Source organism: Podarcis gaigeae, assembly GCF_964106915.1.
Source record: "Podarcis gaigeae genome assembly, chromosome: 10".
Classification (NCBI taxonomy): domain Eukaryota; kingdom Metazoa; phylum Chordata; class Lepidosauria; order Squamata; family Lacertidae; genus Podarcis; species Podarcis gaigeae.
This window is the reverse complement of record NC_139686.1, coordinates 46,577,812-46,600,650: the sequence shown is the minus strand read 5'-3', so window position 1 is coordinate 46,600,650 and position 22,839 is coordinate 46,577,812. Positions and strand designations below refer to the sequence as shown.

The 22,839-nt window shown below is 40.2% G+C and overlaps 1 protein-coding gene and 1 long non-coding RNA gene across 6 annotated transcripts in view; one reads left to right on the top strand and one right to left on the bottom strand.

Annotated features, from left to right (window-relative positions):
- The window catches only part of MON2 (MON2 homolog, regulator of endosome-to-Golgi trafficking), a 59,946-nt gene that overhangs the window by 34,715 nt on the left and 2,392 nt on the right, over positions 1-22,839 (top strand). For 3 of the 5 annotated variants that reach the window (XM_083698902.1, XM_083698899.1, XM_083698898.1), the window contains exons 18-33: positions 6-79; positions 161-251; positions 652-753; positions 4,237-4,347; positions 5,288-5,463; positions 6,535-6,697; positions 7,811-8,104; positions 8,871-9,069; positions 9,620-10,248; positions 14,956-15,099; positions 15,589-15,606; positions 15,901-16,029; positions 17,526-17,716; positions 20,266-20,326; positions 20,672-20,795; positions 21,408-21,615. In XM_083698902.1, the coding sequence (XP_083555028.1) occupies positions 6-79; positions 161-251; positions 652-753; positions 4,237-4,347; positions 5,288-5,463; positions 6,535-6,697; positions 7,811-8,104; positions 8,871-9,069; positions 9,620-10,248; positions 14,956-15,099; positions 15,589-15,606; positions 15,901-16,029; positions 17,526-17,716; positions 20,266-20,326; positions 20,672-20,795; positions 21,408-21,615 (2,714 nt within the window). The remainder of the gene's footprint in view (positions 1-5; positions 80-160; positions 252-651; positions 754-4,236; positions 4,348-5,287; positions 5,464-6,534; positions 6,698-7,810; positions 8,105-8,870; positions 9,070-9,619; positions 10,249-14,955; positions 15,100-15,588; positions 15,607-15,900; positions 16,030-17,525; positions 17,717-20,265; positions 20,327-20,671; positions 20,796-21,407; positions 21,616-22,839) is intronic. The other 2 variants (XM_083698901.1, XM_083698900.1) reach the window with 1 other exon arrangement.
- On the bottom strand, positions 18,295-20,273 carry LOC310825742. Its single transcript, XR_014555506.1, has 3 exons — positions 20,210-20,273; positions 18,999-19,867; positions 18,295-18,967 (listed from the first exon to the last, which is right to left on the bottom strand). It is a non-coding gene; the product is annotated as an uncharacterized lncRNA (long non-coding RNA).

Sequence of the window (22,839 nt, the reverse complement as noted above, 5' to 3'; positions counted from 1 at the left end):
TTCAGGTTCTAACTACAGCTGTTATGACTGACTTACCAGTTATCTCCAACATACTTTCCAGGCTATTTGAAAGCTCACAGTAAGAGAACTGACTTTTAGATCACAATGTTTGTTTCTAATCCCTTTTGGCAATAGTTCTAATAATTGATCCTTCCCACAGGTACCTAGATGATGTTTCATTACATCATTTAATAAATGCACTTTGCTCCTTGTCGCTGGAAGCGATGGACATGGCCTATGGAAATAATAAGGTATGGTATATTTTATTCTGCTTTTCAGACATGCTTTATAAATTAACTAACTCCTAGCTTTGGTTTTTAAATTTCTTGCAGTGCAATATATTATTTGTTAAGTCAGCATCATATAGAATGAATTGTGCTAATGATTCTACTACTGAATTTAGGGCATTATAACAACATGATATGTGAGCTTCACAGGAAGGTACACTAATGCAATTGTTTATTTAAAGTTTAACTGTACCATATTAAAATGTGGCGAAACAGCAAATAGAAAGATTAGCATTAGGAACTAACTCAGAAAATGAGCTGTTTTAAAGAAGTAGAAATGCAGACTATAAATACTTTAAATGGAAAAATACAATGCAATAGGTTGTTAAGTCAAGTGACTGTTTTGAATTCTGTTTATGCTTAGGAGCCATCACTGTTTGCTGTTGCTAAGTTGCTCGAAACAGGACTAGTTAACATGCATAGGATTGAAATTTTATGGAGACCACTGACTGGCCATCTCCTAGAGGTAAACAATATTTTTATAACCTTTAGGTGAACCTTTATATTTTTCCTCTGTGGTATTAAAAATTAAAAACATAAGGGTTTTTTTTTTGAAAGCCAATTATTCTACATTGGTTTTTAATGTGATCTTATTTTCTATTCTGTTTCTAGATTATTTTTTGTTTCTTATAGAATTTGCATTGTTTTCCCCTCAACACTATTTAAGTGTGGGTTCTATAGCTTCTTATTAAATCAAACTGTTTTGATGATGTTGAAAAGCAGAGCCCAGGCAAGTTGACATATCATACTTAAAGGCATACATCTGCAAAGGCAGAAATAAAGGTGTAGTATCTAAGAAAATATTACAAAATGTAGACAGAGGAACATAATACTTACAGTGCAATCCTGTGTATGTTTACTCAGATGTAGTACCAGTGTGTTCAGTTGGACTTAATTCTAGGTAAGTGGGATGGTGCTGTCAAACTGATTTTAATAATCTCAAATGAAAAGGCACCTCTTATTGTATCCTTGACGTCAGTAGAGACTGGAGCTACTCTTCCTGGTAACTAATTCTGTTCCATTGTAGTTCCAAGGCTTAGGAGTTTCCCATGATATCATTTACTGTAAAGAGAATGTGCATGCAAAGAATGCTGGAAGCTTGGAAGCAGGGGGGTGGAATTCATTTACCTCTATCAAAGAGGACTCTTTATTGTTCACTTCCTCTGATATATCTAATATTGAGCTGTCTAAGGACTTTTGGTACAAGGCTGTATGTGTGCCTGAGTACTTTACCTCCTGGTAGGATGGTGATTAGGTTGGAAAGGATCCACATGATAGTTGCAATGTTCTCATGCATACCATAGTTATTTCAAATAAGTCACTTGTGCTAGTATAGTCATCACCTGGGAAGAAATTATGTACATGTCTGTTCATAAGTCAAATATTAGTCTTACTTAACTGCTTATGAATGGTTTGTCATATATGGATTTAAGTGCACATATGTGTAATCCCATCCTATAGAAACACTTATGGGAATCACTTGTCAGAAGCTGTTTCATAATTGCAAATTAGTGAAGGAAGCATCCTGATGATACATAGGAATATTGCTCTTTATACGATTAGGATAAAGTAGTTGTCTGTTCTAGTTAATTACATGGCTGGCTAAAATGCCAGGATTACCTTAACAGAAAAATGCATAGACATTTGCAGTCTGTGTAAAATGTTGTCTTTTTAAGTTGTCAGTAAAAGTTTGGTTATAGTTAACAAATGTATATATAAAATAGAAACACAATGAGTTTCACTGGCTAAAATGGAAGGACTTGTACTACCATTTATACTGAATTGAATGAAAAAACTCACAAAATTCTCATATCTTAATTTCAAGCTGGATCCTACTGGAAAATGCAGTTTTGGATTTAAATTCCATAGCAGGGGTGGCCAACTCTCAAGAGACTGCGATCTAATTTCAGAATTAAAAACTGGCAGTTCTCTGGGGAGTTCAGCTCAAAGTTGTTGAGCTTTTCTTAGGGAGGGGAAAAACCAGTTTTGAGGGGGTTAAAAAACTTTATTGGGACAAAGGGGTCAAGTCACTCATAAAAAGATCACTATGGATTAAGAAAGCTCCATCTTCCCTTCCAGAGATCAAACAACAATGGAGGGCGGGGCAGGGCTGGAGTCAGTTTTAGTGACACTAAGGAAAAGGAGCCAGAGATCGACCGCGATCTACCAAAACCTCGCAGGGATCTACCAGTAGATCGCAATCGACCTGTTCGACATCCCTGTTTTATAGGACTGACCAACACCCTTTCTTTTAAGTTTATTTGTGGAACTTTCCTTTTCCTTGATAAGTAATAAGGGTGTTTTATAGAATGTTAGGTTTTATATTATAATGGTTGGAAAAAATATAAATCCAAGATGATCTGACAGGTGCCGATTCTCCACGATGGGGTTTTTCAGCCCAAGGACTGCATTCTCACATGGGGGTGAAACCACATACAGTGAAACCTTGGTTCCCGAACGGCTCCGTTTTTGAATGTTTTGGCTCCTGAATGCCAAAAACCTGGAAGTAAATGCTCTTGTTTTCAAATGTTTTTTGGAAGCCAAACAGCTTACAGCCCCCCCCCTTTTTCCTCCATTGACCTTGTCGACCACCCTTTGAATCCTCAGTTGTCGGACATTTCGGACGTCGAACAGTCTTCCAGAATGGATTACGTTCGACAACCGAGGTTTAACTCTATGAATGGAGGGCGGGGCCAGAGGCAAAAGTGGGTGGAGCACAGGATGTGACTCTTACCTTTATACACTAGACTACATTCCAGCCCCACAAAAGTCAGATGTAGAGTGTGTGCGTACACCCACATACACCTACACTCCTGCTGCTATCCAGGCAAGCAAGATTTATTTTCATAGCAGTCAGTCAAGCAGAAGGAGGGTGTGGAAATAGAAGCAGGGAGAGATGTGGCCTGGGGTGAATGCCTGGCCTAGGGGAGAGCCCAGGTGACCAGATAAAGAGACATGGAGTCCCACATTCCTGGGACACACACACACCCTGCCGCCACCCAGCCGTGGCTCTGTAGCAAGGAGGGAAATGTATGTATAGATTTGGGGAAATTTCTGCAGTATCTCTTTTTAACATGCAGTGTATATCTCTTTTTCACACAGGATTAGCAAATGAACTTTTTCACATTTTTAGGATTGATAGGCATCATAAAAGTGGTTTTGTTTTAGAGGCTTGACAAACAATAAGGCTTTTTCCCCTTGGAGAAATAGATCAGTTCTCAACATCTATTTTACAATATTACAGAACCATTCTAAGCACACAGGACACACTTTGGAAACACTCTATCTCTGTATTAAAACTGTTTATGGTGTAAAGCTCAGTGATGATATATTAAAGATTATTGCTCGCTGTCTTGGTTTCATATTTTTTTACTTCTTCCCTACTGCTTCCTCTCTCTTTATGCAGAAGGTAAGTTTTTCTTGCAAGTTTGTCTTCCTTATTTACTGTTTGACTTTGTGCTAATGAGTGAATCCTTTCATTTTGCTGTTTGGTGGTAACAGATCATATTGTAAAACCTCATAAGGAAAAAGATTGAGCTGCAAAGAGAGATTTTGATATACATAGAATGACTCATTTGTAGCTTAGGGCCAGCTTGCACAGTTGGTAAATCTGCAGTCACATATATCATTGGAATTGGATAGAGAATTTATTAAGATACAAAACATCAAAACCTAGAATTAATTATTAGTCAAATAAGAAATATGTATCTTGTATTTCCTATTTTCAGAAGCCACATGAGATAAGAGTGACAAAGCACCATGCATGCTGAAAGGGCCGCAGAAATTACTATTAATATAATAACACAGCAATTGTTGTATATATGTACCAGATGAGCTTATGGTTATCAGTATTTTAAAAGAATGCATAGATTGAAAACCTATTATTAATGTTGAATATTTATTAATGTGCATTCTGGCTTGAATAAAGGAAGCTATATTGTATATTTAGGTTTGTCAACATCCAAACTCACGGATGAGGGAATGGGGAGCAGAAGCTTTAACGTCTCTCATCAAGGCTGGGCTGACATTTAACCATGATCCTTCACTTTCTCAGAACCAGGTAAAATAACGCTCCAGGAAATAAAAAAAAATATTCTGGAAATTATGCTCCATAGCAAGCAGTCGTCGTGTAATTTATATTAATTGTCAATAAGAATCAGAAGTTATTTTCCACAGTTCTGTGCATTGTTAGCTACGTAATGAATATATAGCTGGAATGTCTGTGCTTCTGGAATTTCCCATCCTACATAGCTGACTTGTAGGAGTCAAGGCTGATCTTCCAGCCAGTAGAAGTGGCTGCTTGTTGGGCTAAATAGCAGTGCTGTTCTATGTGTGCTGATTCAGACCTAAGGGGCTTACTCCTAAGTTAGTCAGTGTAGAAGTGGAACCCCAGTATTTTGTTACAGTAGCTTCATACCTAGCTAGGTAGATAACAGAACAGTATCCCAACCTGGAGCTTCTGTTTCTGTTTCTTTGTTCTGCTCACTATTTTTTACAAGATTCAGCACTACAATAAACAGGAGGCTTTATTGCAGAATGGAGGTTGTGGGGTATTAGGGGAATCAGGTCGAGTAACGATGAGGCAATAACCCAGGCATCTTGGGTGGACTTTTCACTCTATATGAGTAAGCAGTAGGAGACACAACAGAAAGCTGGTGCTACTAGGCAGTTATATTTTCCCACTCTTTTCTCCTTTCTTCTAACCCTTTTGGCATAGATCTGGCTGCAGCTACACTTTTAGCGATGATATGCAAGAAAAGTAGCTGCTGGCCAGGATCTTTTGAGTTGAGGCAGCTGGCAGTACTACCTAGGCTGGATTTAGGCTGGAGACCACCTGATGTAGAATTTCAGTGTTTCGCTTTCTGACCCTCCGCAGCTGCCACTGGTGTCCAGTAGGTCCCTGCCTCCCCACTGAGCTCGTCACTTCTGAGTATGATGCTGTTTAGCTTCAAGATGCTTTAGTAACTAAAGTTCAGTCTCTGCTTCCCTTTTATTTCTAGAGACTTCAGTTGCTGCTTCTAAATCCACTGAAAGAACTGTCAAACATCAATCACCCTGATATTAGGCTCAAGCAACTGGAATGTGTGCTACAGATTTTGCAAAGCCAGGGTGACAGTCTAGGGCCTGGGTGGCCCTTGGTACTTGGAGTCATGGGAGCAATCAGAAGTGATCAGGGGTGAGTTTCTTGAAGCCAAGATGCAAACATTTACTATTGCTAATCTTCATTGCTGCTTCCGTTTTTTAGGTCACTTTGTGGTACTGGTCTGTAGTCTTATTTTTTTAATAATTATTGCACCAAATTATTGTGCAAAATATAGTAACCTCATTCCTAGGGTAACAAGTTTTTTGTGGCTCTAGCACATAACTAAAACAATTAAATATTCTGATGTCCTCTAATCTTCATCCTTTTGCACCTAGTGTTTATATGAAAAGAAAAGCTGCTTATTTTCACCCAAACTTTATAACCTTTTAGCTAATACTCTCAAATATACACCTTAAATGTAGTTAGTGCATTGTGGTTTGTTTTTGCTTCTGTAAAGTGAATGACCTATGCCACACATACAAGATATTGCATGATGGTCATATGAAAGTCGAAGAGAATGGTGGTATTACATGTGACAAGCCATTAATGTGTAGACTTGCCAGTTCCATACAACTTGGTGGTAAAAGGTAAAGGACCCCTGGACCGTTAAGTCCAATCAAAAACGACTATCCAGTGCGGCGCTCATCTTGCTTCAAGCTGAGTGAGCTGGCGTTTGTCCACAGACAGCTTCCCGGTCATGGGGCTAGCATGACTAAACCACTTCTGGAACAACGGAACACCGTGATGGAAGCCAGAGCACACAGAAATGCCGTTTACCTTCCCACCACAACAGTATTTATTTATCTACTTGCACTGGTGTGCTTTCGAACTGCTAGGTTGGCAGAAGCTTGGACAGAGCAATGGGAGCTCACCCCGTCATGGGGATTCGAACTGTTGACCTTCCCATCTGCAAACCCAAGAGGTTCAGTGGTTTAGACCACAGCGCCACCCACGTCCCATAATTTGGTGGAGGGGATTGGCTTCCTTGAGCATCTTAAAAATGGACAGGTCTGTATAGTAAGCAGCCAAGCACAAAGAGTTTGACTGATGCAGAGCTACCACGTATCTAGTTGAATCTATCAACTGGGCAATCGCCTGTTTGGTATTATGATATTTTATGACCATTTGATAAACCCAGAAAATTTTGTTTTGCTTTGTTAATAGAGAGTCTCTAATAAGGACTGCATTCCAGTGCCTACAGTTGGTTGTGACTGACTTCTTGCCAACGATGCCATGTACTTGCCTACAGATTGTTGTAGATGTTGCTGGAAGCTTTGGGCTTCACAATCAAGAACTCAACATTAGCTTAACATCAATTGGTCTCTTGGTGAGTGTTTAATCCCTAGCTGTGAACCTTTACGTTCTAATGTTTAGCATTATTTCGCCTAATTTAACAGAGAGATTGACTTTTAAGTAAATGTGCAAAGGACTGCTCTCTAAGACTTGGACTTCATACACACACCATACATTTAAAGTACATCTCCCCCCCCCCCCAAAAAAAAAAAGAATCCTGGGAATTGTAGTTTACCCCGTCAGAGCTACAACTCCTTAACAAACGGCAGCTGCCAGGTTTTTATATTTCAAATATTGAGAAATACAATTCCTGATTCATTGTTACAAAATAGAAGGAGTTGGTGTGCAAGTTCCAGAAAACATATTCTATGGTGTTGAGATTTTTTGAACTGATTGGACACAGCTTTCAAGGGAGAGTTAAGTGTCAAGTTCTATTGACTTTTGGTGTAATTTAAGCCAGTTCTACTTTCTCTGGATTGTGCTTATTAGTTAGAATCAGGCACCTGGTAGGAAAAGCTGAGTCCATTGAGATGAAAGCTAAGTCTTTCTTTGGAAAACTAAAGTATTTCAAGTAACAGGTTCTGTCCTGTATAAATTAATAATGAGCACAACTGTTCTAAGACCTTCTTGCCAGAAATGAGTAAGAGGAGCATCAGCATGACATACTTTGAGTATTATTTTGTCCCAAATAAAATATGGTTTATCGTTAAGTGTGCAGCAGGATTGAAATTGTAGCCCGGTCTTTTATTTATTGCTTGTTCAGGATTATAATTCACAGGTCAACCAGAATATGTTCTTAGCAGTAGCCCCTTGCTGCTGGATGCATTCATTCATTCATTTACACTTGTTCCTTTATTTTTTTAAAATGAAACCCAAAGCAGCATCAAAGAATTAAGACAACCTCGCTGTTTAAAGTAGTATTTAAAACCAGCTACTATAAAAACCCATTTAAAAGGGAACTCAATTTAGCACTCCAGCAATACTTCTCAAAACCTTCCTGCATAAAAATGTGAAAACTAGCCAGCAAAACTAGTATTAGCATGGAGCTTGGCACAATTTTTAGGGTAATTAGTTCAACAGGATGGTTGCCACCCTTCTCTGTGCTCTGTAAATATAATTTATGAAGATGCATTCTTTGTTTTTGCAGTGGAACATTTCAGACTATTTCTTCCAAAGAGGTGACATTATTGAAAAAGATTTGAACAAAGAGGAAGCATTGCTACAGAAGCAAGCAGAAGAAAAAGGAATAGCACTGAACCGTCCTTTTCACCCAGCGCCACCCTTTGACTGCCTTTGGCTATGTCTTTATGCCAAACTGGGGGAGCTCTGTGTAGATCCACGGCCTGCCGTGAGAAAGAGTGCTGGGCAGACCTTATTCTCTACAATTGGTGCTCATGGAACTTTACTTCAGCACTCAACGTGGCACACAGTTATTTGGAAGGTACAGTACGAAAACCATGCATCTTAAAACAGTAATATCATAACTGTGTCTTATCCTAGTTGTATTTACATGTGTTTGGTATTCTTGTTTTTCAGTTTCGATTATCTTGGCTACAATGTATAATTTACTGCAAGAGGAAATCACCCTATTCTCTATTGGTCCTTATTGCCCAATCCGTTTGTTTGACTCTCTGCCAGCTTTTGCCAAGTAATTCAGTGGGCTTTAGCCTTTCCAGACATATAACCTACTTTAAACTGCAACATGGGCTTCTTAATAATTTGCCTTATAGATGCACAACTTCCTTCTCATGCATAATCTATTTTTCCTTTCTGTCTCTCTTATCTCAACATTCATGACATTCTGCTTCATGTGCATCTTAACTGAGATGGAAGCTGTGCAGTTTTTGAAATATGTGCTTCCACATTTTCTACAAAGTCACTGATATTGGAACACACTTTTATGAACTCCCATTGCAGTCAGTGTCAGGCATGTTGCAGCAAATACTTTTTGAGAAAACGTAGTGGAGTGCTTGTCAGCACAGACTATTTTAAGTGTGGTTGTGAACTTCCAGGTGAACATGGTGTTGAAATGTACTGATACTTCTGAGCAAACATCTATAGGCTTAAAATGTTGGTGTTGGTAAAGTTAAGTAAACTGGAATCTTTCACATACTTCGCCTGAGGCCCACATTTTTGTTTATTATTTTGTAAGCTTCAGTTGCAAGAAACGGCTAGACTATTAAGTTCTGGAATGCTTTGTTTTATAGGTTCTGTTTCATTTGCTGGATCGAGTGAGGGAGTCGTCTACAACGGCTGATAAAGAGAAGATTGAGTCTGGTGGTGGCAATATCCTCATTCACCATTCAAGAGATACAGCAGAGAAACAGTGGGCTGAAACATGGGTGTTAACATTGGCTGGAGTAGCTAGAATATTTAACACAAGGAGATACCTGCTACAGTCCTTAGGTATAATGTCTTCTTTGCATGTTTATGGCCAGTGAATATTTTTTACTTGGGATGGGGAAGATCCCACAGTTATAGGTTGATTTATTTTATTTATTAAGATTTGTATCCCACCATGCATCATAAAATAATCTCAGAACAGGTCACAACACACCCTCTGCTGCCTGGCCTTATCTGGCCTCCTCCAGAGGGTGAGGTACGCTAGTCCTGCCTTTTTATAAATACGAAAGCATTTTTAGCTTTTACTCTGCTTTAGTTTTTTCGAATGTGCTATTTTTGTAAGTCACTTTGAGTTACATTTTGTAAAAAAAAGAAAAGCAGTAAGTGCAAACAATATACTGCATATTCTGTAACCACAGATCATAAATGCTGTCTTGTAACAGTGTGTTCTTGGTTATATAGCACACCTATCCTCTGATTTCTCCTGCTGAGCTTTTTTCTTATGATGAATCGTCATTATTATGCCACTTACTAAAAGTCACTTTTAAAAAGGAGAAAGGGGGGGCATGATAATGAAATGGACCACTTTCTGAAACTTCTTTTTCCCCAATAGGAGATTTTTCTCAAGCTTGGGATGTCCTCCTTGATCACATCCAGTCAGCTGCACTCAGCAAAAACAACGAAGTTTCTCTGGCTGCTTTGAAAAGCTTTCAGGAAATCTTACAAATTGTGTCCCCTGTTAGAGAAACTGAAAAACCTGACACGCCACCTGCTATTAATATGCCTGTGCCTGTCCTCATAGGAACAGTGACTGCCACTGGCCTTGGAAGATCTTTTATGAGAACTGATTCTATAGGAGAAAGGATTGGAAGGTATAATGTTGCGGAACCTCCTGTAATAACAGATGAAATTGAAGACTTGAATCTTTGGTGGGCTGCCTGGAACAGCTGGTTTAGGATTGGCTCAGAAAGCACAAAGCCTCCAGTTTCTTGCGATAAAATGACTTTTATTCCCAGCCAGCCTTTTCTAACAGCTTTAATACAGATATTCCCAGCCCTTTACCAGCACATCAAAACAGGTTTCAGTATGGACGATCTCCAAAAATTGGGTGTTATTCTACATGGTGCAGTTTCTGTTCCAATCAGTTCAGATGCATCCCCTTTCATCCTGCCATCATACACGGAGGCAGTTCTAACAAGTTTGCAAGAAGCGGTTCTAACAGCTTTAGATGTCTTACAAAAGGTAATAATGTAGTTTTTAAATTCTTTCTGAAAGGCAGACACGCAACTTCATATTGCCATCTATTATGTGAATATGTTAAATATTGGTAGATATAATTGGCAACGGTAATAGTTTTATAAGGTACTTTTGCTCCTTGAGAGCTTCTTCCAGGCCTGTCTTTTCAGCTTGCTGCAGGTTTTTTCCTGTTCAAACGTGACTTCAGCAGATTACATTTGCAGTTAGGTCATCTTCATAAAGTTGTTGAATCAGACGTTCAGAATTGCAGTGAACCAAGAATAATTGTGTATGATATTTTAAAGAAAATGCCAAAGTTGATTATGTGAGAGGTACAGGTGGCTTATGGGTTAAGAATCAGCAGCTGATACTTTCAGCCATAAGCTTTAATGCTCCCTTTACACAGAAGATCCCTTGGAAGTCAAGACAGAGCCACCAGCAGCCTTTTCATAAAGAATTAGCCCTACTCATATGAAGAAGGAAGGAGTATCATGCTAAATGCAGCAACCATTCTGTAGCCTCACTGTGGTGCCACTTATTCCATTCAATGTGCATAAAACACATCGTATTTATGTTTGCATTTATGTGAGGGGGTTGGAAAGTTATTTCAAGTAATAAACATAGAGGACACAGAGACAAAGAAAAATGCCTACTCATAGGAATAAGCTCACAGTAATAAATATCATGGGGGGACACAGGTGGCACTGTGGGTTAAACCACAGAGCCTAGGACTTGCTGATCAGAAGGCTGGTGGTTCGAATCCCCATGATGGAGTGAGCTCCCATTGCTCAGTCCCTGCTCCTGCCAACCTAGCAGTTTGAAAGCACGTCAAAGTGCAAGTAGATAAATAGGTACCACGCTGGCGGGAAGGTAAACGGCATTTCCGTGCACTGCTCTGGTTCTCCAGAAGTGGCTTAGTCATGCTGGCCACATGACCCAGAAGCTGTATGTCGGCTCCCTCGGCCAATAAAGTAAGATGAGCACTGCAACCCCAGAGTTGGCCACGACTGGACCTAATGGTCAGGGGTCCCTTTACTATTACCTTTAATAAATATCACGAGCTGGTTGGTAATATTGAGGAGAAAGCAGTGCACTGAGAAACAGGAGAAGCAAGTTTCCATCACTGCTGAACCAGTTATGTTGCTGTGCAATGTGAACATTTTGAGACGCCCAGGGTGAAAAAAGATGGCAAACCCTCATAGGAATACAGTGGTGCCTCGCAAGACGAAATTAATTCGTTCCGCAAGTCTTTTCGTCTTGCGAGTTTTTCGTCTTGCGAAGCACGGTTTCCCATAGGAATGCATTGAAAATCAATCAATGCGTTCCTATGGAAACCGCCTTCAGACCAGGTCTGGGGACAGTCTGTCCCCCGACCTCTTCTGAAGGCCGACGGGGGGGGGGCGAAAGTCTTTGCTTCCCCCCGCCTTCCTGGGACAGCGGAGACTTCTACGCTGTCCTGGGGCGATTTTAAAATGCTGGCGGGTGGCAGCGAAGCCTTCGCTGCCGCCCGCCAGCATTTTAAAATCCCCCGGGAAGGCAGGCAGGGGGGACAAAGACTTTTGCCCCCCGCCCGCCTTCAGAAGAGATCCAGAGGGCTCTCCAAGCTGCGGATAGCAGCCTGCTGCCCCGCGTGAGGGGCAGACATTCGCAGCTTGGGGAGCCCTGCAAGACTTCCCCTGCAGGGCTCCCCAAGCGGCGAATGTCTGCCCCGCGTGAGGGGCGCTCTGCTTAAGAGCGCCCCTCGCGCGGGGCAGCAGGCTGCTATCCGCAGCCTAGGCGGGAACTCTTCTGAAGGCTGGGGGGAGAAGGGCTTTTCTTCCCACCGCCAGCCTTCAGAACAGCCTTCTGAATGTTGGCGGTGGGGAGGAAAACCTTCCTCCCACCGCAAGTCTTCAAGACAGGTCTGGGAACAGAGGAGAAGCGCTGCGCACCTTCCCCTCTGTTCCCGGACCTGTCCTGAAGGCTTGCGGTGGGAGGAGGGCTTTCCTCCCCACCGCCAACATTCAGAATGCTGTTCTGAATGTTGGCGGTGGGGAGGAAAAACCCTCCTCCCACCGCAAGCCCCAGGAACAGAGGAGAAGCCCTTCGCGCCTTGTCCTCTGTTCCCGGACCTCCCACCGCAAGCCTTAGGACAGGTCCAGGAACAGAGGAGAAGGCGCGCTGCGCTTCCCCGCTGTCCCCGGAGATTTCCCTATGGGCTTTCGTCTTGCGAAGCAAGCCCATAGGGAAATTCGTCTTGCGAAGCCGCTAAAAAATCGGAAAACCCTTTCGTCTTGCGGGTTTTTCGTTTAGCGAGGCATTCGTCTTGCGGGGCACCACTGTAGTTTATTTCCCACTGGTCACACACTGCTATAAGTCTTACTTGTGGACTACATAACACTGTGAGAAACATACGTTATAAGTATTGAATTGGTGTCTAACCTGTGGGAAAGGGAGACGTTGGCGTGTGTGTGAATTTAATCCACTTCTTTTGATGACATCATGTTATGCCATTGTCAAGGACTGTGAAGATCTAAGAAAGCATAGGATTCAGACTAAGCTCTGCTCTGCACCTGCAACACCCTGAAATCCACTTCTTTTTGTCACATGCACTGGCATTGTGTACCACCATCACAACCATAACATTATATAAGATTGTATTTTACGCAGAGTGGAATTTTAGTTGAGTTCCCATCTGTTTAGTGTAATTTAAGGATAAGATTGTACTGAGAGTTCTTATTTGATCTTATTTTTAAATGTTCTATTGTGGAATAAATGCAGAGCACAGGGTGGATAATAACGATTTTTTAAAAAAGTAATAATAAAAAAATGGATTTTTAAAAATTTAAATCAGATTTTTAAAATAAAATACCTTGGGAGGAAAAATATTTCTAAGGATAGTTTTCTGTTTAAGTTACATTATAGTCCAAAGGCAATTCATTAGGAAATAAGGATTTGTTTTAAGCTTTTCATGTGTTCCAAAACTCAATCTATTTTTTTAAAAAAACAAAACCAAACCGTTTAACCACATCAGTAAGCAAACATAGATACATATGCTATAATGTTATTGTTTTAGTTAAATAAATTGTTTAAATTTTTATTAAGGAAATCATTATTTTTCTCCTTCCAATAAAATACAGCAGAAAAGTTGTCCAAATATAAACAGTTAACTTATTGAACCTCACAATAATTTCATAATTATCTGTCTATGTATTTCTAATAGTATAACCAAATCAGTAATTTTTGATATAACTGTAAAAACTACTCTGAAAATTTATTATTCCAAAAATGAAACCTTCATCTGGTTGTAGATATTAAGATTATACCAGCAAGAATGAGTCTTTCTGCAAAAAACATGATTTAAATCAAGTCTTACTGACTAGTGATTTACATCAAGTCTTACTGACTCGTGATTTAAATCAAATCCACCCTGGCAGAGCAGTTACCAAGTTAACCCCAGCAATTGATGCATATTTTCTGTTATAATATTACAGAACACCCCTTCTGAACGCTGTTGTCACAGTTCCACAGACTGGAATGCATCCAATGTATGTTTTGTGTGTGCTAGTTAGTAGTTTGTTAACCCTTTCTTCATGCTTCGGAAACTAAATGCCCACAGCGTCTCAGATTCTTGTAACACATGCTTTCAAATTGTTGACAGTGTGTATGTGTGTTGTGGCCGGGAAGAGAGATACTTCGTAACCAAAATCAAACTTAATCATCATCGCAACAAACAGAGGTTGGGCTTGATGGCCTTTAAGGTCCCTTCCATTTCTATCATTCCATACAATATATGGCCAGAACCCTCTTGTTTGTGTGCTTATGCCATATACAGTGGTACTTCGGGTTACATATGCTTCAGGTTACATACGCTTCAGATTACAGACTCCACTAACCCAGAAATAGTACCTTGGGTTAAGAACTTTGCTTCAGGATGAGAACAGAAATTGTGCAGTGGCGGTGCAGCGGGAGGCCCCATTAGCTAAGGTGGTGCTTCAGGTTAAGAACAGTTTCAGGTTAAGAACAGACCTCCAGAACGAATTAAGTTCTTAACCCAAGGTACCACTGTACTGTTGATAAGAATACAGTGGTACCTCGGGTTACATACGCTTCAGGTTACAGACTCCGCTAACGCAGAAATAGTGCTTCAGGTTAAGACCTTTGCTTCAAGGTGAGAACAGAAATTGTGCTCCAGCGGCACAGCAGCAGTAGGCCCCATTAGCTAAAGTGGTGCTTCAGGTTAAGAACAGTTTCAGGAACGAATTAAGTACTTAACCTGAGGTACCACTGTATAAGAAGAGGTCTGCTGGATCAGACCAAAGTCCCACCATCTAGCCTAGCATCCTCTTCTCCCAGTAGACAACCAGATGCCTCTGGGAAGCTCGCAAACAGGACCTAAGTGCAGCAGAACTCTCCCTACTTATGAGTCCCAGGAATCGGTATTCAGAGAAATACTGCCTCTGACAGTGGAGGGTAGGACATAGCAATTCTGACTATCAGCCATTGATACACTTCTCCATGAATCTGATTCTTTTAAAGCCATCCAAGTTTGTCATTCTAACTACATCTTGTGATAGCGAATTCCATAGTTCAGCCAGCTGCTTTGTGAGGGAGGTAATTTCTTTTATCTGCCCTGAATCTTTTTAAACGGAGCTTTATCGAATGGCCCTGAGCTGCATTATTGCGTGCTTTATGTTTCTAGAAATATTAATGCTTTCGTTTTGCTTCTTATAGGCCATATGTGTGGGTTCAGAAAGCATGCAAATAATGTATCCTGCTATCTTTGATCAGTTGCTGGCATTTGTTGAATTTTCCTGTAAACCACCGCAATATGGACAGCTAGAAACAAAACACATTGCAAATGCAAAATACAATCAGGTGAGGTGTGTTGAATTTTAGCAGTCTGTTTTTGAGGTCACTGGCTTCCAGATATGATCAGCTTTGCATGAGTTATTTAAATGCCATCATTTTCCTGCATTTGGACATTTGTGTTATCAACTAATTTAATAAATGTTTGCTGGTTTTTCATTTCAAGTTCTTTCCTTTTTTTCTTGTTACCTTTCCATTTTGAGACTGCATTCTATTAGAAAAGAAAACTATACATTTGTAGTGAAAACTAGCAAAATAGATCTATATTAGCCTAACAAAGTTGCTTTAATCAACCTGCACTCAGTTTTGCATTCTAAATTTTCCTGTTAGGCTCTCTCTTCATTCTTCTGTTTTGTGATACCATTGCTTTGAATGCATTTACAATACTAATCATACTCAACAGAAGAATGAGTCATCAGAATTTTAATAGATACTGTGTGTATGTGTATTAATTTTCCCTTATTCTGTTTATCATGCAACACAATGGAATCACAATAGATACAACTGTTTGCACCGGTGAGTTCAAATTCTTTAAAGATTGTGCTTCGTCTTCTTGCTGCATAAATTGCAACATTTCACTTGCTTAAAAAATACTTTTAAATTTCAATTGTGCACCCCTATTCTCAATTCTGTATGTGTGAGGGCTTGGAAGATTTCTTTTTGTAAGTTTTTCATGGATCAAATAATTTTCCTTGTGGAATTTTCAAAAAAATTTTGCATGGCATCAAAATAGGTCCATTGCAGGATTTGTTTTTTTTCAGATGGTCTTGTTCCTCTACATGCACTGATGTCCCAATCTTACTTTTCTAGGCAGAGTGGGTAGCATTGAATTATGTACCATTTGCTGAGAGGTCTTTAGAAGTTGTGGTAGACCTGTACCAAAAGACAGCTTGTCACAAAGCTGTTGTAAATGAGAGAGTTCTTCAAAATATTATCAAGGTAAATATTCATATATAATTTTTAAGTTAATGCTTTAATTACAGTTCTTCTGCTCTGAGGTTAGCTTGTGGAATGGCTCTGGAGCACTAAGAGTGATTCTGTTTTGATTTTAGCAATAACCATTTTGTGTTACAATAATTACTGTCCATAAATATGTTCTGCAGAAATTTGGGTCAACTTTGACAGCTACCCATACAGTTGGTGCTTGGATCTTTGTTTTAGTCCCTTGCACACTGGAAAACAATGCCACTGTTGGAGACTAGACTATGGTAATCGGAAGCAAAAGGACTAGGGTGTCCTAGTACTAGTGTAATTGAATAAAATCTGCAGTTGGCTGGCATGTAATGACTAACCTCTATTACATTTAGAAACACATTGCTGGGTTTGTGTGACATTTGTTTTCTTCATGATTCTGTGTATATATATTCACACACATACAGTTATACATATATAAATAAAGGTGATAACCATGGATTTCCTGCTGGCATTGTCTGGTTGGGCTCTTGCTGCACCAGGTGCATGAAAGCAGGAGAAGAAACTCTTGGGGATTAGATGGCTCCCAATCAGTTTTTGCTGCTGCCTAATGGACGCGGGTGGCGCTGTGGGTTAAACCACAGAGCCTAGGACTTGCCGATCAGAAGGTCGGCGGTTCGAATCCCCATGACAGGGTGAGCTCCCGTTGCTCGGTCCCTGCTCCTGCCAACCTAGCAGTTTGAAAGCATGTCAAAGTGCAAGTAGATAAATAGGTACCGCTCCAGCGGGAAGGTAAACGGTGTTTCCGTGTACTGCTCTGGTTCGCCAGAAGCGGCTTAGTCATGCTGGCCACATGACCCAGAAGCTGTACACCGGCTCCCTCGGCCAATAAAGCAAGATGAGCGCCACAACCCCCAGAGTCGGTCACGACTGGACCTAATGGGTCAGGGGTCCCTTTACCTTAATGACAAAGCAGTAATGGCACACACAAACTGAGGGAATGGAATTGGCTGTGACTTCTTGATATATGTACATTTCAAACATCACCATTTTTTAGTAGGAATGCACAGTGCAATTTTTTTACCCCAAGAATAGTATTTGTAATTTCCACATGTGCAAACCAAATGAAATGGCCTGTGTGGATTAGCATTTATATTCATTTTGAAAATGGGTTTCTATCAAACGTAAGACTGGAGTATTCTGAACTAGACAGTAAAAAGTATTCTGGTATTATAAAATTCCCAAAATTTGTCTTATTTCCATTATTATTGTTCACTGTCATGACACTCCCGTCTTCCCTTCCGGTCCTGTAATGTTTGCATGGGGAAACCCAGGTGGCCACTTTTGCTTCTTTTTCTTTCTGTCCTCCTTGCCTGCAGGCACATTCTTTCTCTATTTCTGTATTTGATCTGTACTTTAAGTGAGCTTCTTTCTTTGTGTTACAAGTACAAAAATAATAAAGTGCACATTTCTTTCTTGTACACCTTACTGTTCGACTTACGTAAGCATACTTATTTTTGCAGACATTGAGAATGCCACTTAGTTTGAAGTATGCTTGTCCTTCAGAAAGCACCTGGAAACTGGCAGTTTCTTCTCTCCTGAAAGTTCTCTCCATTGGCCTACCAGTTGCAAGGCAGCATGCTTCCTCTGGAAAATTTGACAGCATGTGGCCAGAGTTAGCCAACACTTTTGAAAACTTTTTATTTACTAAAAGGTAAAGTGCAACTTCTTGTTTGTGTGGGATTAAAGACAGAGTGAAGAACACATCTGATTTTATTATTTATGAAATTGGTTCTTAAACACCTCTGTCTTAGAACACTTGATTCTTCCTCAAACTTTGGAATGGTTCCATGACTAGGAAAGCGCTAACTCGACACAGATGCAAATTATGAGAATTAACACCATTATGTAATTTCCTAAATTATATTACCTTATGAAAACTTTGAGGCTTATTGTTTTTTCCCCATTCTGTGTCACTAAAGCAGAGCTTTCCAAACCCTGTGCCGCAACACATTAGTATGCCGGCGTGTCGTGCGAATGCTTCCTGCCAGAGTGGTGTAGTGGTTAAGAGCAGTGGACTCTTAATCTGGTGAACTGGGTTTGATTCCCTGCTCCTCCACATGCAGCTGCTGGGTGACCTTGGGCCAGTCACACTTCTCTGAAGTCTCACAGCCCCACTCACCAGTGTTTGTTGTGGGGGAGGAAGGGAAAGGAGATTGTTAGCCACTTTGAGACTCCTTAGGGTAGTGATAAAGCAGGATATCAAATCCAAACTCTTCTTCTTCTTCCTTCCGGGGCTGGAAAGGGATTAGTTTAACCTCTGGTTTGATAGTAAAACTGAATTACTGTGTCATGAAATTATGCATGTCTAAAAAGTGTGTCACCAACATGAAAAGTTTGGAAAGCTCTGCACTAAAGGTTCTCAAAAGCTAGATGGGCATGTGTACTAAAACCTTTGTAGTCTTTAGCTGGTGAATATAGGCTGAACTGGTCCAACAAATAAGGATGAAATAGCAGTACTGTACCAATAAGTGAAACCTAATATTGAGTGTTTCTAAAGTTTTTGGCTCTTACACTATAGTGAACATTTGTGCCCAAGAAGTCTGACTATTAAGCCTTGTTGAGCCAAGCATATGCTGAGTCACAATTTCTTAAAACTCCCCATGCAGTGGGAAAGATGTGATCAGCTGACAGTTAGACTAGTGTCAGCAGAAAAGGAAGAAAAACAGTTTTCAGCTACTCCTCTTCCCCGCTCTTCAGTCTCCAGCCCTCTTTCTGCTTCCAAACTGGCTCCAGAGGGTCACCCAGCTGTCTGTAATAATTGGGGTTGAGTGGAGGTCTGCAGTGCAGAGAGAAGGAATTGCTGAGACTTCTTTCTCTATTTTGCTGACAGAAGCCTGGCAGCTTAGTATCACCATTACATCTTCTTCTTCTTCTTCTTCTTCTTCTTCCTCTTCTTCTTCTTCTTCTTCTTCTTATTATTATTATTATTAGACCCACTATTTTTATATCAATATCCCACTGCTCATTTTCTGTTTCACAGAAAATGAATTTAAATATTTAACTATGGCCAGCACAGTGTTTATGCAGTAGAAACATAACATAATGTTTGGGAGATGGTCTTGCCTTCTGTCTCTGCAGGCACACAGTAGTTTAATTAGCCCTTTCAATATACCAGATAGTTTGCAATAGTTACCTAAATTGTGATAAAGGAAAATTCTGTGCTTGTCAAATTCTGTACTTGACATTTTGAAAAACAGTGAGAGGCTCTCTGAAAAGTCAGAATAATTATTCCTTGTTTTGAGATGCAAAAAGACATAATAGCATTCAACAGTGTTGTGTTCTGCCATGTGTCTTTGTCTCAGTTGAAAGCTGAAAAGATAGGGATGTATTATTTCATTTATAGTAAGTGCAAGAATAATCTGCCTTCTACTGTCCAGTTTAATATACTAAGTTGATTAAGCATGAAATGAAACAGGAAGACATAAAAAGAAAGTGTCTGCAGTAAATGTCTTTTGACTGTGTGGTTCAGTGCATGATCTACTCTTTCAAATCCCGCTGCTGTATGGCTTACTGGATATGAGTATCAGCCTCAGTTCCCCATTTGCAAAATAAGAAAATTAAATACAATTTGCAAGTTGAAATATATAAGGATTGTAAACTATTTAAATATACACAAATTGCTCATAAAGGATTTGCACACTGGGATATTTAGTATGGTCAAGGGTCTGAAAAGCTTCGTTCATGGTTCCTCATATAATATTGTGAATTTCATATATTAATTGTTTCTTGTGAAGCATCTCAAAACGTTTTCACAACACAATAAAACATATAAAGCAGTTGTGTGTGCGCACACACACACAAACTACAGTGGTGCCTCGCAAGACGAAAAGAATCCGTTCCGCGATTCTCTTCGTCTAGCGGTTTTTTCGTCTTGCGAAGCAAGCCCATTGACAGCTTAGCAGATTAGCGCTACAGCGGTCTAGCGGCTTCTAGCAATCAGCTGTTAAGCGGCTTATCAGCGGATCAGCTGTTAAGCGGCTTAGCGGCTTAGGAAAAGGGGGGGGAAACCGCGGGGACTCACAAGATTTTTTCGTCTTGCGAAGCAACCCCATAGGGAAATTCGTTTTGCGAAGCGCCTCCAAAACGGAAAACCCTTTCGTCTAGCGGGTTTTCCGTCTTGCGAGGCGTTCGCCTTGCGGGGCACCACTGTAATTGGTCTCTCAATCCCATATGTTAAGGCTATTCTCCATTTCCTTTCAGTTCCCCTCCAGATAATCTTTCTATTCAAGAGTTTCAGAGAAATGAAAGCATTGATGTTGAGGTGAGTGCATATTTCCTGTCAAGTGACTCAAAGTATTTGCTAGCAAAATGTTTAATTAATCAAAACTAGGTTATGTTATTTAGTTAATATACCAGGAACCTATTCAGGTAAGGATTAATGCTCCTTTGGGTTCACATTCAAGGTTCTGTTGATAGTGCAGGGAGGGTATAAGAGCCCAAAGCTTGCTCCTGTTCTTCACCCTAGACATTGGCCATGTGTGTACAGATCTCATGCTAAAAAGGCAGAGGTTCTTTGTTGACATTATTTATTTCTGCAACGGTGTCCAAATCTCCTGGGTATTAATGACTTTTCAACATAACATTTATATGTTCTCATCTGTTACAGGTGGTGCAGCTCATCAGCACAGAGATACTTCCTTATGCTAACTTTATTCCCAAGGAATTTGTTGGTCAAATTATGACTATGCTCAATAAAGGCTCTATACATTCGCAGTCATCTTCATTTACAGGTATGTTAACCTAACAAGAAAGTCATATATGGAAGGATTCCTTATACATTAAACATTTGGCCTGAAAATATTAAATAGCATGTGCACTAGATGAAGAAGAAGAAGAAGAGTTTGGATTTGATATCCCGCCTTTCACTCCCCTTCAGGAGTCTCAAAGCGGCTAACAACCTCCTTTCCCTTCCTCCCCCACAACAAACACTCTGTGAGGTGAGTGGGGCTGAGAGACTTCAGAGAAGTGTGACTGGCCCAAGGTCACCCAGCAGCTGCATGTGGAGGAGCGGAGACACGAACCCGGTTCCCCAGATTATGTGACTGCCGCTCTTAACCACTACACCACACTGAATAATTAGGCACAGATAACACCCTTTAGATTAGTGTTTTATTCTTTAGCACAGCTGAATAGTGCACAAGAGACTTATTTTTAAACGTGATTAAAATTGTCCAGTTTATTTGTACTTTTAATGTATATATTTATATGTATGTTATCTCAGATACAATTTGCTTTTGTAATCATTATCCTTTCCCATACGCTCTGTTAGTCCAACATTCATTTAGAATAATATATTTCAATAAGTATATTTAAATAGTTTTTTGTTTGTTTGTTTTTGACAGAAGCTGAAATTGATATTCGTATGAGAGAGGAATTTTCAAAGATGTGTTTTGAAACATTGCTTCAGTTTTCATTCAGTAATAAAGTGACAACTCCTCAAGAAGGCTACATTTCACGAATGGCACTTTCGGTTCTCTTAAAACGATCACAAGATGTGCTGTATCGCTACATAGAAGATGAAAGGCTAAGTGGCAAGTGCCCCCTTCCACGGTATGTACTGTGTGTGTGTGTGTGTGTGTGTGTGTGTGTGTGTGTGTGTGTGTTTTTAAGGGAGCTGCTTGTTTCTGCTTACTAAGGTTTGTATGTTGCTGTCCTCCTTAAGGCCTTTTTGTGTTGGGGTTCTCATGTGCCTTCCCAGTATCTAAAAGAATGTTGTTACAAAAGCAATGGTAGCTGAAAGGCTTGTATATCTGTATATCTTGGTCACCTGAAAATAATAATAGCTATGTCTTCTAGTTTACTACATATAATGACCATAACACAAATATAATAGAATCTTAGTTGATTTGGTAGATACTGATGATCAGTTAAATATTTTTGACTAATCACCGTGAATTTGGCCACAGCAACTCTTTAAGAAGCATTCAAAAATGGAGCATGAATTTTAGCACCCAAAATGTAGTTTAGGGATAGGGAACCTTTTCGGCCTAGTGGCCAATTATTTATCTCCCCCTACGCTCATGGGCCATATTTGGCAAGTGGGTGATACCACTCCCACCTTTCAAAATTCGCCAGTTTGGGAGCTAGTGACCAAGCATGACTGAACTCAGTGCTCATCAGCTAAGATTTGATCTTCTGTTTGAATGGGAGACTTCCATGCCCCAGTGCCGATGTTGTTGAGGTACAGCTTCCACCATCCCTGGCCATTGGCCATGCTTTGCTGGGGCTGATGGATGTTGTTCAGCAACATCTGGAGGGACAGAGGTTCCCAATACCTGCCCTAATGGAAGCTGCTTTTTAAAATATCCCTTAATTTCCAAATGACGTGCCTGGGTATTGCTCACGGCAAAATTATTTGTATCCCTTCCATAGTATTTTTAAATTCCTAAAAATGATGTATATTAGAAACAAGTGGAAACTGCAAAACAGTTCAGGCTTCAAGCTATCTAGTGATGCCTTCTAGGTTATTCCCCCAGTTCAGTTCCTGTTTTGTTTTGTTTTGTTTTGACCAGCAGACACTCTGCATTCTGTAGCTGCTGATAATACTCAGAGCTTTTCTTTTCTTTTCTTTTTTTACAAGGGGTGCCACCTTAGTCCCCGCCCCCCAATTGCTTGTACTCCTGCAAACTTCAATTCCCCTGAGCATTTGATATCTGCTCCTTCTTCTTCACGGAATCCATCTTGGTTGGAATCCTGTCAACATTCGCTTGATGACGTCTCTATTGATATTTATAATGCTCTCGTATTTCATTCTGAAAATGAAACTAGATATAA